The sequence below is a fragment of the Lethenteron reissneri genome, chromosome 34, assembly GCF_015708825.2.
Source record: "Lethenteron reissneri isolate LAM-NWPU_2019-01 chromosome 34, ASM1570882v1, whole genome shotgun sequence".
Lineage (NCBI taxonomy): Eukaryota > Metazoa > Chordata > Hyperoartia > Petromyzontiformes > Petromyzontidae > Lethenteron > Lethenteron reissneri.
The window spans coordinates 5,210,429-5,223,597 of NC_083812.1; the positions used below are offsets into that span (position 1 = coordinate 5,210,429).

Genomic DNA, 13,169 nt, shown 5'->3' on the forward strand with positions numbered 1-13,169 from the left:
GGCAGTGGTTGGCTGTCTCGGTCGACGCCGTCGGTGCAACGCGGTCAGGGTTGTGTCCAGGCTGGGCTTGTACAGAAACGTGATCGAGAAGGGAGGCCGGAGTTGGTGTAATGGAAATAAAGAGAGAGAGAGAAGGTGCCTCTTGCAACTACCTCGTCTCCGACTGAGTGTGTGCACCACACACACACACAGCGAGGAGGACACTACACGTATATCAACCAGCCACATACTCTAGAGACGTGTTGATTTTAAATGTGGAGGGAACAACCGGAGGACCCGGAGAAAAATACACTCGACCACGGGGAGAACATGCAAACTCCAAATATACAGCAGGCGTCAGGGTCAGCATCGAACCCACGACCTGCGTACCAGGCGAGGTAGTTACCGACTCGCCATTGTGGCGGTGAAGCAAAACGTACGATTGTAATGCGGCCAAGTAGGTTCCAATTAATCTCGGACGAAATGGGGTGAAAGTAAAAGCGACGTGCAGAGCGAGGAGAGAGGCTAAGGCAATGGGGTTCGCAAGGAGCCTTAAAAACAAACAACACGACAACAAAGCAATGCCTTCTTCGGATGCAATGCAGGTGAACATCCACAATTCTCCGCGTGAATTAAGGTCACCAGGAGCACAGGTAGCGCTGAGGGTGGTCCCAGAGCGGGCTTGGATGCGTGCACGCTACTAAAAATATAACCACTCTCCACTAACAATGCACCGCTTGCCCAGAAAAACGATAACGTTTATAATACGGTTCTGAAGACTCGAGTTTTGTGGGAATGGCATAGAAAATATCCTACTATCCTTCCCCCGTGGGATGTGCGTAGCGATGGCAGAGTTTCTCAATAGCTGCCTCTTGTGTGATCGTGGAAGCAAAGGGTACAGAGATGTTTTATGCAGTGTATGTATATTTGAGCGGTGGCGCGGTGGTTAGCGCACTGCGCTACAAATCCACACATTGCCCCATATCCCCCTTCCGCTTCCTCAACCCGCACTCACACGCGTGGTGAAGTATGGTTTAACAATCCCCATGACTGAGGCGGCGTGGAGAATATATCCATCCAGCAGTGGATTTACATAGGGGCTGCGCAAAACATTTTTGCATCTGTACATTCTTTGCATTCTGGAAGTGCCATTGAGTTACGTTCATCGCCACTCAACTCTCCAATGTTACGCGACCAACTCACCATGCAGGTGTCAGATCGAGTTAGATCTAAACTATTAAAACAAAATAAACTATATATATTTTTTGCAGGTAAGGCCCACTGAGCTATGTAGCGTGCTTCAGAAGCGACCTGGCCACAAATGATAGTTCAATGAAGTGGCTTATCGCGTGGTTATTTTGGAGCAGCCAAATACTCGAAACGCATGTTTCTAAATGTGGAGGAAAAAAACCGGAGGACCCGAAAAAAAACCCACGCAACCACGCGGAGACAGACACGCAAACTCCAAGTATACAGGCATCAGGGTCGGGATGGAACCCACGACCTTCAGTACATCCAGGTGTTGTAGGCTCTGGCTGCGAGGTGGCCAGATAGCATTACAAAAAAATGAACCCGTAAAAACAAAGTTTTTCACTATAAATCCTTTATATGCGTGGCGGCTAGAGTCCTCTCGTCCTCTGGCTTGAGATGGCTGCCACCTATGGGTCAGATGATTGCCTGCCACCATTAAGCAATTGGTAATTAAATATAATTTATTTCTTCCTAAAAAGTGTAAAATTTTGGAATTTTTTTTCCACGAAAATCAATTGTCACGCACAACGAGTCTGTGTGCAAAATGTCAGCTCGATTGGATCACGGAAAGTGGGTTAAAAAACGACCGAAAGATTTGCACGGTCGTAAGCGTGCAAGCAAGCAAGTGAACTTAATATAAAGGATTAAAAAATGCAGGCACACGTGAATAATAATGAGGGGGGGGGGGCATGTGGAGTGACATCACGCACGGGACACACACAGCCTTGATTGGCTAGTGATGTTAGTTGCTGCGTTGATTTATTTATTAGCTTTACTTTCCATAGAGAAAGGTCAAAATTAAAGATAATCTGTGTAAACAAATGTTCGTTTAAGCTCCACCTGCTTCATGTGGAGTGACGTCACCCGTTCATGATTATTAATGACGGGGGGGGGGGGTCTATGTGGAGGACCCTACCTGCTCATGATTATTGATTATTAATGAGGGGGGCTGGTCGACGTGAAGTGACGTCACGCGCGTTACACACGGACATTTTTGGCTCTTTAGTAAATAATGTGCGAGGAGCTTAAAGTGCAATTCCTCGTGTCAGCAGTAGGGGTTCTCTAAGTACTCTCGTTTCATCCCCGCATGTCAAACGCTCACGAACGGAATAGATCAAAACATTCCAATGCAGGACCCTCGTGAAAACGAGTCTTGAGATGAAATTATAGCTTAGCATAGCCACAGAGCCGCCTTCTTTCTTACCACTAATGTAATTGCTACAATCCATTCCAGAGTCAAGTTCAAGTTAATGTATTAGGTATAGCCCTGTGAGCCATTCGGCTCTTGAATCGGGTGCAACCGCAACAAACAGAAAACAAAAACATGAACACCAACCAGGGGGTCAAGATGAATAGTCTATTCATCGACATCAATTATTTTGGGACTATGGGACGGGTTATATTAATGTGCACACTCACACACAGTACGTGCATCCATTTCAATCTAATTCTAGAACGAAAGGAATCTCAGTGGAGTCTGAAATTCAGTCGCGTTAGGAATGTTTCGGCACCACTGGTGGTCGTTGTACGCCATCTGCCGACGGTGCCCCGCTCATTACGCCTGCACACCGAGCACTTCAGCGACTGAAAAAATAACAAAAATATAAGAACGTCACGAGATTTTGGACGATTTTTGACCCCCCCTCCCTTCGTCACAGGGCGTCACAAAAAGTCAGGACCCCCCCCCTCAAATATGACGTCACAAAGCTCTGCCCCCCCCCCCCACAAAAATAAAGCATGCTTCAAATCGCTTTAAACTATTGTCATTGTAGTGCGTATTTAATGTGGCGCTGCACTCTGATGTAGGAGAAAACATGTATTAAAAAGTCTATTTAATTAAGTAGAAAGTGTTGTCTATATTTATTTAAAGTTGCGCATTTTGATGTGACGTCACATTTCTCAACCTCCCCCCCCCTCGTCACACATCGTCACAAATGTCTGACCCCCCCCCCCTCTAGGTGCGTGAGGTCATTTATGGACGGCCCCTAATGTATACATGTGTGAACATATCCACGTGTGCGCGTGTCTAATTCTTTGCGTGGGGAGCGGTTAGCACGAGTTCGATTCCCGCTCACAACCAACAGCAGTGCTGATTACTTGAACCGGTCCTGGGCCTCCCCTAGGTTGACTCAGCCTCAAATGAGTACCTGGGGCAGTGCGTAAACATCGCCACCGGGGAGACAAAGGCGGCCGGGCGTGGTGCTGGCCACACACCCATCGTGTGCCGTACCGGCATTCATAGGTGCTCGTTAACAGCACTTGCTTCAATAGTCTGTTTATTGTATAAACGGGGGATATTTATCTAGTTATCTAGCATGTTGAACTTCTTTAGCACCGTACGTAGCCAACCGTGCTAATCGGAGGTGCTAATATATTACAGCTTCCACTGCAGGCAATATGAACTCGATGGAGAAGCCTGCAAAGTTGGGGTTTCAGGGTAGACTAATAAGCACTGTATTTATGATTAGCACGTGTGGCTAGGTACGGTGCGAAAGAAGTTCGACACCATTGGATGGTGAAAAGACGAATGGCAATCAAAGTCGACTGAACAAACACATCACCCCCCTATGGGCCCCATTTGAACAGTATAACGCACTAACGCTGCGATCAATAATGAATTATTGATAAGGAAAGATCGAATGTTTTCGTCCACCAACGAACCAATTGGAGCCACGTGGGGGGGCAGGGCCTCACGTCGGCCCGGGCTTGCCCGGTATGCTAATGTGATGCTAATGAGTCGCGCTCGCTGATTGGTCCGCACGAGAAGCCACGCCTCCCGCGTGACGTCACAACACCCCCACCCACCACCACGAGTGAGGTTGCTGTGGTGTATCCAGGCCTCGACGAGCGAGTGAGTTGAGTCGGTCCCGGCTGCAACAACACAACGACAACAACAAGGTGAGTCCTGAATTAGGTCCCCTCCCCGCACCGTCGGATCTGGGTGGGTCGAATTGCGACGCGACGTTTTTATTTCGCACCGCGGATTAGTAGGGGTCCCTACCCCCCCTCCACCTCCACACACGCACACATGCACAGAGAGGGGGTCGCCTCTGATTGGTCGAGAGCTCGCCCGCCCGCGTGTTCCTGCTTAGGCCGTGGGTATGATAGATCGATCAATATAAACGCTTACATTTGTACATAGATCGCTAAATATACGTGTCGTTAAACTCGCCACCAGCCCACGCGGCCGATGAGTAAGGCTTGTGGCGTGAACAGAACGTGGTAATTCGTGACTGGTTCAGCACGCCGCTGTGTTGGAGAGCAATTGCCACCAACATTTTAACATTCTGAGATGTTCCATTTACTTGTCCTTACTTTGCGCTGTTCTCGTTGTTGTTGTTGTTGTGGGGGAGTTTACGGACGTGGGTTGTATTCGATGCGTGTTGACGCTTCGTATTCAGGGGGTGTTAGTGGATACGTTTTTTACGCGAGGTTAAATGTGTTTTATGCGACGATTGTAACTTCATGACCATTGGTGGCATCGCCTCCGCCCTTAAACCTATTAGAGTTTGACAGCGAGATGTCAGCTGAGTGCCGTAATGACTTTAAAGTGACGAGGCACTTCAATGCCTGTTTCGCAAGAGGACTGAGTTGATGGAATTCTGTGAAGTCCTAAAAGGTCAACAAACGCCCCTTTATGGTGTGTCAAAGGGGCCGTCCATAAATGACGTCACGCGATTTTGGACGATTTTTTACCCCCCCCCTTCGTCACACGGCATCACAAAGTCAGACCCCCACTCAAATATGACGTCACAAAGCTCTGCCCCCCCCCCCCCCCCTCAAAAATAAAACATGCTTCAAATCGCTTTAAACTATTGTCATTGTAGTGCGTATTTAATGTGGCGCTGCACTTTGATGTTGTAGGAGAAACATTTATTAAAAAGTATATTTAATAAAGTAGAACGTGTTGTCTATATTTATTTAAAGTTGCGCATTTTGATGTGACGTCACATTTCTCAAAACCCCCCCCCCCCCCATCGTCACACATAGTCACAAATGTCTGACCCCCCCCCCCAGGTGCGTGACGTCATTTATGGACGGCCCCAAATGCAAACATAGACTTTAGCACCAGTGTGCTTTTACCTAATTACAGGTAGTTTATCTGTGTATGTACAATCTGTTTTGGGTTAAATGGGATCCACATGTTTGGTCAGTGGATCTTGACTGTTACATCTGGCAATCTAACAGTGTTTAGCATTGCACGTTTGCACATGAGGCTCAAAAAGTGGACACCAGTAAAGAGTTTGCTTTTTAAAACAAATGCTGCTGGAACACATTGTAACAAGAGGTCCCATAAATGATAGCTCGATGGACAAAAAAACCCGTTTGCACGTGTAAACAGAATATCTTTTTAATGGCTGTGTTATTCAATTTCCTAAATGCACGTACATGACATTTTTCTGTACTCGCCCAGGTCCTGAATCGAGAAGCTTTGTCGAAGAACGGAGGCAAATGTCGACACGCGGCACCAAGAAGAAAGTCCCACGGCAGTCGCGCTCGGCGCGGGCGGGCCTGCTCTTCCCGGTGGGACGGATGCTGCGGTACCTGCGGACCGGCATCTACCGCAAGCGCATCGCCATGGGTGCCCCCATCTACTTGGCGGCCGTCACGGAGTACCTGGCCGGTGCGGCTCTGGGCCCCTTTCCCACTCGCCCTCACGTCGACACGAGGAGTCCCCCGTTTGCGCGCGGGCCGGGTTGTCATTTATTTGCTTCGCTGCTGCTTGTGCGACAACCACCGGATGGATGGCGGCGGTTGTTACACGAAGCGCTGCCAAAGTACTCTTAGGTTTTTTCGGTAAAGTCACGTGAGTAAAAATAAAGAATAAAAATAATAGAAATAAAAATTATAAATCACGACGTTTCGGAGGCAACACAAGTATCCGTCACCAGGTGGGACCGTCACAGCTAGATTTACTGTATCCAGTGAGGCACAATTCCAAGAGACGAGCTCTTAAATACAAGTTAAGGGGGGAGGGGCTTATCTGAATGCTGCCAAATTAGTCCATTCCGCGACGAGTTACGCGTACACGTTCAGCCACTGCAGCATGTTTTATCAAACCCCCAGGTGTTCTGTTTACTCCGATATTCTTTCACTAAATCGGTTTCAAAGTAGAAATATACAAATATTTGTCAGTCAGTTTATTTGTCAGTGTCGGTTACATCATTTACTCAGAGTAATTGTATTTGCACAAAGATGATTAAGGGTTCATTCTGCCAGAATAAACCAGGGACCTAATGTTTTGAAAATGAGCTGTGAACAACACGTGAACTTTAACCCAGGTAAGTAAACATGATCCAGCTTGTGGATAGCATGGGGCAAAGATAACAATTGACCTTGATAATAAAGGAAACTACATCATGCAGTGCACTCGCTGCTAGGTAAGGGATGTTATTGGGCTTCGTGTAAGCATGTCTCTGCAGAATTATCAGGCAGCCAGTCTTACACTTGGACGCACAAACCAAGTGTCGAGGTGGATTTCAGATGTCAGGTGACTGGTGGTGATGAGGGTCAGGTGTCAGCTGAGTGTCAAATTAACATGTTCATTGGACGGGTTTCCCTCGAGTTGTATATAAAGCAATACATTTATTTCTATACACTGAAATACTCTTTCAGTGTATAGAATCAGAATATTTATCCTGGAGAAAATTCAATGAACGATGAAGCTCTTTTCACAGATGTCCAGTCGGGACGGATGACGATGCAACTCAGCGATTCAATGGATTGCTCGTGCAGTAGAATAGGGTTGATATAAGAATGTCTGTGCTATGTTCACCAGCCGAAGTTCTGGAACTGGCAGGGAACATTGCGCGCGACAGCATGAAGGCGCGCATCACCCCACGCCACATCCACTTGTCCATGGCCTTGGACGAGGAGCTACAGAAGGTAATTCCTGCTCAATGTTCCGTGCCATTGGTTCACACAAAATAAAAAATAAATACATTTCGTGACTTCCCATTTGTTTTTCGATTTAAAGCTCTCGTGACTGCAGGGATTCATCTTCTTGGTTTTTTCGGTAAAGTCACGTAGAAGGGAGATAAAAGACGTTGTCTTTCCGACAGCCCTGTTCTTCACCTGAGGACGGCTGCTTGCGTTGTGGCCGAAAAGTCGTGAGAATTATTTTATTATGTTTTATTTTTATTATTTTATTATCTCCCTTCTACGTGACTTTACCGAAAGAACCAAGAAGATGATTCCCATTTGTTCTTTCATACACCAATTTATTATTTGCTTATTTTAAACAAAACCATGTTCTGAGCTGATGAAGTCATCATTTTGGGTCATGTTTTCATTGGAGTTTTTCTGTTCACTCAATCGCTTTATAAATTTTTTTTCCCAAATACATGAATCGCGTTATATCCAATTTGCATTATGAAAACATGCCACGTTCTAGGAGAAGAGACTATATGTTTCTGTGGCCAGAGGGATGTGTTGTGTCTGACGCAGATGCTGCGTGGTGTGACCATTGCGAGCAGCGGGGTGCTGCCCAGAGTCCACCCAGAGCTGCTCACCCACAGACCCTTCAAGAAAGCGAAACCGGTGCTCGTGGATTCCACGGATACACCACCTCCAGCGGCCAAGCCTGCTCGCAAGCCCAGCGCAACCGCGAAAAAGGTATGGAGCAAAAGTGTACTACGCACACGTACTGTGTATGTATATATGTGTCTACTAAAATGTATCATTTAGGGATTTTTTTTTTGGCAATTTGGCCGATAGCGCAGCATTTAATTGAGTTTTCAATTGAAACTCAGGGCATTTGCACTCAATCATAGGGCATTTGAACAGAATCTTACCACACAGCCGTGACTTTTAAGCCCTCAATTTTAAAAACACACCGTTGAAATAAGTAATTACTTTCAGCTTTGGTTGGTTATTGTCATGATGTCTGATGTAGTGAAAGGTTAATGTATATTTTAGAAAGTTTACCATTAATATGGCGGTGATATTGAACTATGCTATTAATATGAAAATCTAAGGACTTTATCAGTGATGTGTAAAAACAATACCACTGCATTAGAATTTTTACATGTAAAACAGTATTAATGAAGGTAATTTCCTTCATTTATCCAAATTAAATTTACATTCTCAAATGCGTTTCTCCTTATTCTAAATGCAGTTGCTGTGCAAGTCAAATTCCCGTGAAACTATTGTTTGTAAAACGTGATCTCGACGCGGTAGGTGGATCTTGTTGTCTGCCCAGGGTAAAGGCAGGAAAGCCGCAAGTCCTTCAGTAGGCGCATCAGGAGCTGTCACCGTTCTCTCCTCCAAAACCCTCTTCCTCGGGCAAAAGGTAACAAAAGCCGACTGACACGCCGCTTGCACCACGCGGCCGCACCTGCAAACTACGGACACAAACGCTCACCAAGTCCGCCTGTGCCCCGCGCAGCTGCAGGTTGTCAAGGCCGACATTGCCACCTTAAAATGCGACGCCGTCATCCATCCCACGGGCAACAACTTCTACATGGGTGGACAAGTCGGTGAGCGATGCCGGCGAGATAAACACCCGACAGAAACGTTTCGCCAAGAAACTTGTCGGTTGCTCAATACAACCCGACCCGTAATGTTTTTCTTAACCCTTCAAACTAGCATTGCTTTAAATGACAGAAGGGGGGAAATGTCTACTCGGGTAATTTACGCAAACCAGCCTCTGGCTTTTTTCACGATATTTTGTGCTTGCCTTTGGACCAAATCACCTGGAATGTGCCCAATATCGTCAGATCTCTGGGTTTGGGCAGAGTTGAATGAATAGTGTTCGGACAGGCAAACCACACTGCACAGCAGTTTGTCGTCAGCGGACTTGTGCAAGCCTGTGGGCAGCAGACGGCAGTGTTGTACTGTGAGCCTATGCTGCCACGTCTATGTTCCCCGACCTTCAGCAACCCGCACAGACCACTGCGGTTGAGTGTGGTCAAAGAACCCCCATGGCTCACAACAGCATTGGGGGGGGGGGGAGGCTCTCGCCCAGCCGTGGATTGAAAAATTAACCCGTAAAAGCAAAGTTTTTCACTATAAATCCTTTATATGCGTGGCGGCTAGAGTCCTCTCGTCCTCTGGCTTGAGATGGCTGCCACCTATGGGTCAGATGATTGTTTGCCACCATTAAGCAATTGGTAATTACATGTTTAAAAAAATTCCTAAAAATGGTAAAATTTTGGAAAAAATTTTTCACGAAAATTAATTGTCACGCACAACGAGTCTGTGTGCAAAATGTCAGCTCGATTGGATCACGGGAAGTGGGTAAAAAAACGACCGAAAGATTTGCACGGTCGTAAGCAAGCAAGCAAGCACGCAAGTGAACTTAATATAAAGGATTGAAAAAGGGCTGTACATGTAGTTTGTGTGCAGGGGAAGGACGACTCGCTTGAGGAGTAAGTGTTTGCGTTTGCAGGCAATGCTCTGGCAAAGAAAGGAGGAAAGGAGCTGGCGGATGCTGTGCAAAATCTTCGCAATAGCAACGGGCCACTGGACATTGCTGGAGGTTGGCATTCGCATTCATTAATCGTTCTACTCTTCTTTCACGAGCCGGTGCATGCGTGTGTGCACTTTGGCGATACTTACAGGCCTGTTGCGCGTGCACACAAGTATATATGGAATAAGAAAACAATCTTTGTTTTTCCTTGTGAAGCAGGCGAGCGTGGTGAAGTACAGCCAACGCATCATGGGGAGGCTTTCATTTGGTAGTGAATAAAAGCTTTAAATAACGATACACATTTCCATATATCAAATAAACGTACGTATGTTATCTTCCTCTTGGTTACATTGGTTTATGGTCACCATCGCCATCCCTCAATCCTGCGATGTTGCAATTCTTCTCAGTCCTGCACATGAACCGATCTCATCGCTGCATCTCGGCGGTAGTCGTCTTCTTTGGACATATTCCCTGCTTTGTCTGCCATTCTGTTGCCAATCTTGTCCATTGGTCATCATCCTTCACCTGGGAACGTATTCTGCCAAATGAATGTACTTTTTTGTTTTCGTTTACAACATACGATTTAATTGCCTTTTTTTTTTCGCCAATCCACGTTCTCCTCTTACTGTTGGTGTAATTCAATGGTCGTAAACGGGCTGCATTATCCGCCAGAAAAATTAAAACCCGATCGTAACAGAGGCCAACGAGGGCCATAGTTTTTGTCACGCCCTGAAACGGGAGGCCTTCATCCCGAATCGATGGACACTCACTCCTGTTGCCCCCGTGCTTATTACATTCCTATCATTTGCACTATCGTGTTCATGTATTGTTGTTGTAATGTTCTGACCTGCTCCTACCGAACATGTTAAAAAAAAAAAAGAGCATTATAGCTCATCGGATTGCTCCAGTATAATGAATATTCCGATTCTACTTGCAGCTGCCATGAGCCTCGCACCGGGCCTGGAGGCCGAGAACGTGATCCACTGCAACAGCCCATCGTGGGGCACGGACCGGAGCGCGGAGCTCCTGGAGAAGACGGTCAAGAACTGTCTGGCACTGGCTGACGAAAAGAAGCTCGTCACGGTGGCACTGCCCTCCATTGGTAGTGGCGGGTAATGAAATATTTTTGTAGTTCCACCACCACCCCCTACTCTCCCCACCCACCATTATCCAAAAATATAATTTGCAGAAATTATTTCATCGTATCACTGAAGTTGTCAACGTCGTTGCATTTGCTACGAGCAACTATAGCAGCTCAAAATCAGAATGGCAGATCGAGTTCTGAATCGCCAATGAAAGCAGTGCATTTGTTGAACAGTGATTGGTCTGTGGAGCACATAACCTCAGGTCGTGATACGACCTAAAAACACTGAACTTTGGGTATTCATGTGACTCATTTCCATTACCCACGAGGGAAATCATAAATTTGCTCTGCTCACCCTCGCAGCGGCTTTTGGCTAATCATTAAATGATTGGTCACTGCATTGCGCGCATTGAGATGTGCTTTTGTGGCCGTCTGGAACAATCTTCCTTCCGATATTGGGAAGCCACCGGAGCTATGCATATTTAAATCGAGATTGAAAACAATTTTTTTCTTACTGCTTTGTGTTTAGTTTTGTTGTCCTTCCCCCGCACTTCTAATTAGCACGATTGGCTACGTACGGTGCGAAACAAGTTCAACATACATACAATGGTCAGATTTGGATTTTTATTTATATTTGTAAATGGTGCGCCAAGTAATGCTGGTAACAATTGACTGTGACAAGTGCCTTTAAAAAAATTGCTCTGCTGTATCATCACATTACGCTCTGGAATCTCTTTATCCTTGTGAGAAATGTCAGCGTTACTGTCACCTGCAGAAATGGCTTTCCGAAACAGACGGCCGCTCAACTTATACTCAAGGCTATCTCCAACTACTTCATCTCCACCATGGACTCCTCGCTCAAGAACATCTACTTCGTGCTGTACGACAGTGAGAGCATCGGCATTTACGTGCACGAGTTGGCGAAGCTGGACAGCAGTCAGCTGCAGCAGTGAGGTGCACATGCACGGGAGTCTGCCTACGTTCGAGGGTGGCGTTTTATTATTTTATCCTCGCGTTGCATTTAAGTGCGTGTGTGTTATAGTGGGTATACTCAAACGGTGGGGAGCGGTAGTGTAGCGGTTAGCGCGCTGCGCTATGAACCTAGCGATCCGGGTTCGATTCCCGCTCACGGCCAACACCAGTGACGATTATCTGAACCGGTCCTGGGCCTCCCCTAGGTCGACTCAGCCTGAAATGAGTACCTGGTGTGGTGTGTAAACATCGCCACTGGGGAGATAAAGGCGGTCGGGCGTGGTGCTGGCCACCCACCCCCTTGTGTACCGTTCCGGCCTTCATAGGTGCTCGCTAACAGCACTTGCCCCTACAGTCTGTTAAGGCTATACAGGGGATCTTTATACTCAAACGTGGTATGCCGACTTTGAAATCTTAGGTTGCACATTGACTACCACCAAGCACTTTGTTACACACAATAACGCACCTTCCAAGGTCCGTGAACTACAAGCCATGTCTAAGCTATCGAAGAGTGGTACCACCTGGCAATTCAAAAGAGGGGGCCCTTCCTCGAGTTAAAATATATTTTGTATCCATTCTTAGACGTGTGGATAAATTACACTATATGCCTTAAATAATGCATACACACCATTAAAATTACACTATTGGTATCACTACTGCATTTTTTTTGCAGTCTACGCTGGGTGGTGCAGTGGTAACACTTGCGCCTCTCAGTCAGAAGGGCCTAGGTTCAATTCCCGACTTGAGCACATTTGTGTGTGGAGTTTGTATGTCCTCCTGTTTTGCATGGGGTTTCCTCTGGGTTTTCTGGTTTCCTCCCAAAGCTAAAAACATACAATAATGTAACTGGTGTTGACAAAACATCCCAATGCTGAATAATTACCTGTAATTTACTTTCGATTTAAAGCTTTCGTGACTGCAGGGATTCATCTTCTTGGTTCTTTCGGTAAAGTCCATTCTACGTGACTTTACCGAAAGAACCAAGAAGATGTAATTTACTTGATTGGGAAAGTGCATCTATCGTCCACCCTAGACTGTCAACACTTAGCAAGATCCTGCTGCCTTGAGACTCGGTGATGCTTTCCTGGGTAAATTATTGTAGTAATAATAATAATTAATGGAAATATGCTGAACTGTAGAACATCAATGTTTTGTATTTATCCACGTGATAAGCATGATGTACTGCTGCATGAGTGCTTTTGTGTAAATGCGGGATCACACAAACTAATTTGGTGAGCCCCATAAACCAACAGTAGGATGCTTACTGGGCATTGTTGTGTTAAAATTACTTATTTTTACAGTGTGATTCTGAGGTTAAACGTGATTATTTTCCTGTAAAATTATTTAAAATTTGTGAAAACGGTCCACACTTGATTTACAATCACGAAATTGAATTCTATGAACGGCACTTTTTGCATTTAACTTCACAAAAGTTATGCATAGCCTTAAGGAGAATGTATACTAGCACTTGCA

The 13,169-nt window shown here is 46.0% G+C and overlaps 1 protein-coding gene across 1 annotated transcript; it reads left to right on the top strand.

The window, feature by feature from the left end:
• Positions 1-4,027: 4,027 nt before the first annotated feature.
• On the top strand, positions 4,028-13,058 carry LOC133350587 (core histone macro-H2A.1-like). Its single transcript, XM_061565081.1, has 9 exons — positions 4,028-4,128; positions 5,645-5,854; positions 7,010-7,116; positions 7,678-7,845; positions 8,432-8,521; positions 8,618-8,708; positions 9,620-9,709; positions 10,578-10,752; positions 11,500-13,058. Exons 2-9 carry the CDS (start codon positions 5,683-5,685, stop codon positions 11,675-11,677), a joined length of 1,071 nt encoding a protein of 356 aa, XP_061421065.1. The 5' UTR covers positions 4,028-4,128; positions 5,645-5,682; the 3' UTR covers positions 11,678-13,058.
• Positions 13,059-13,169: the final 111 nt, after the last annotated feature.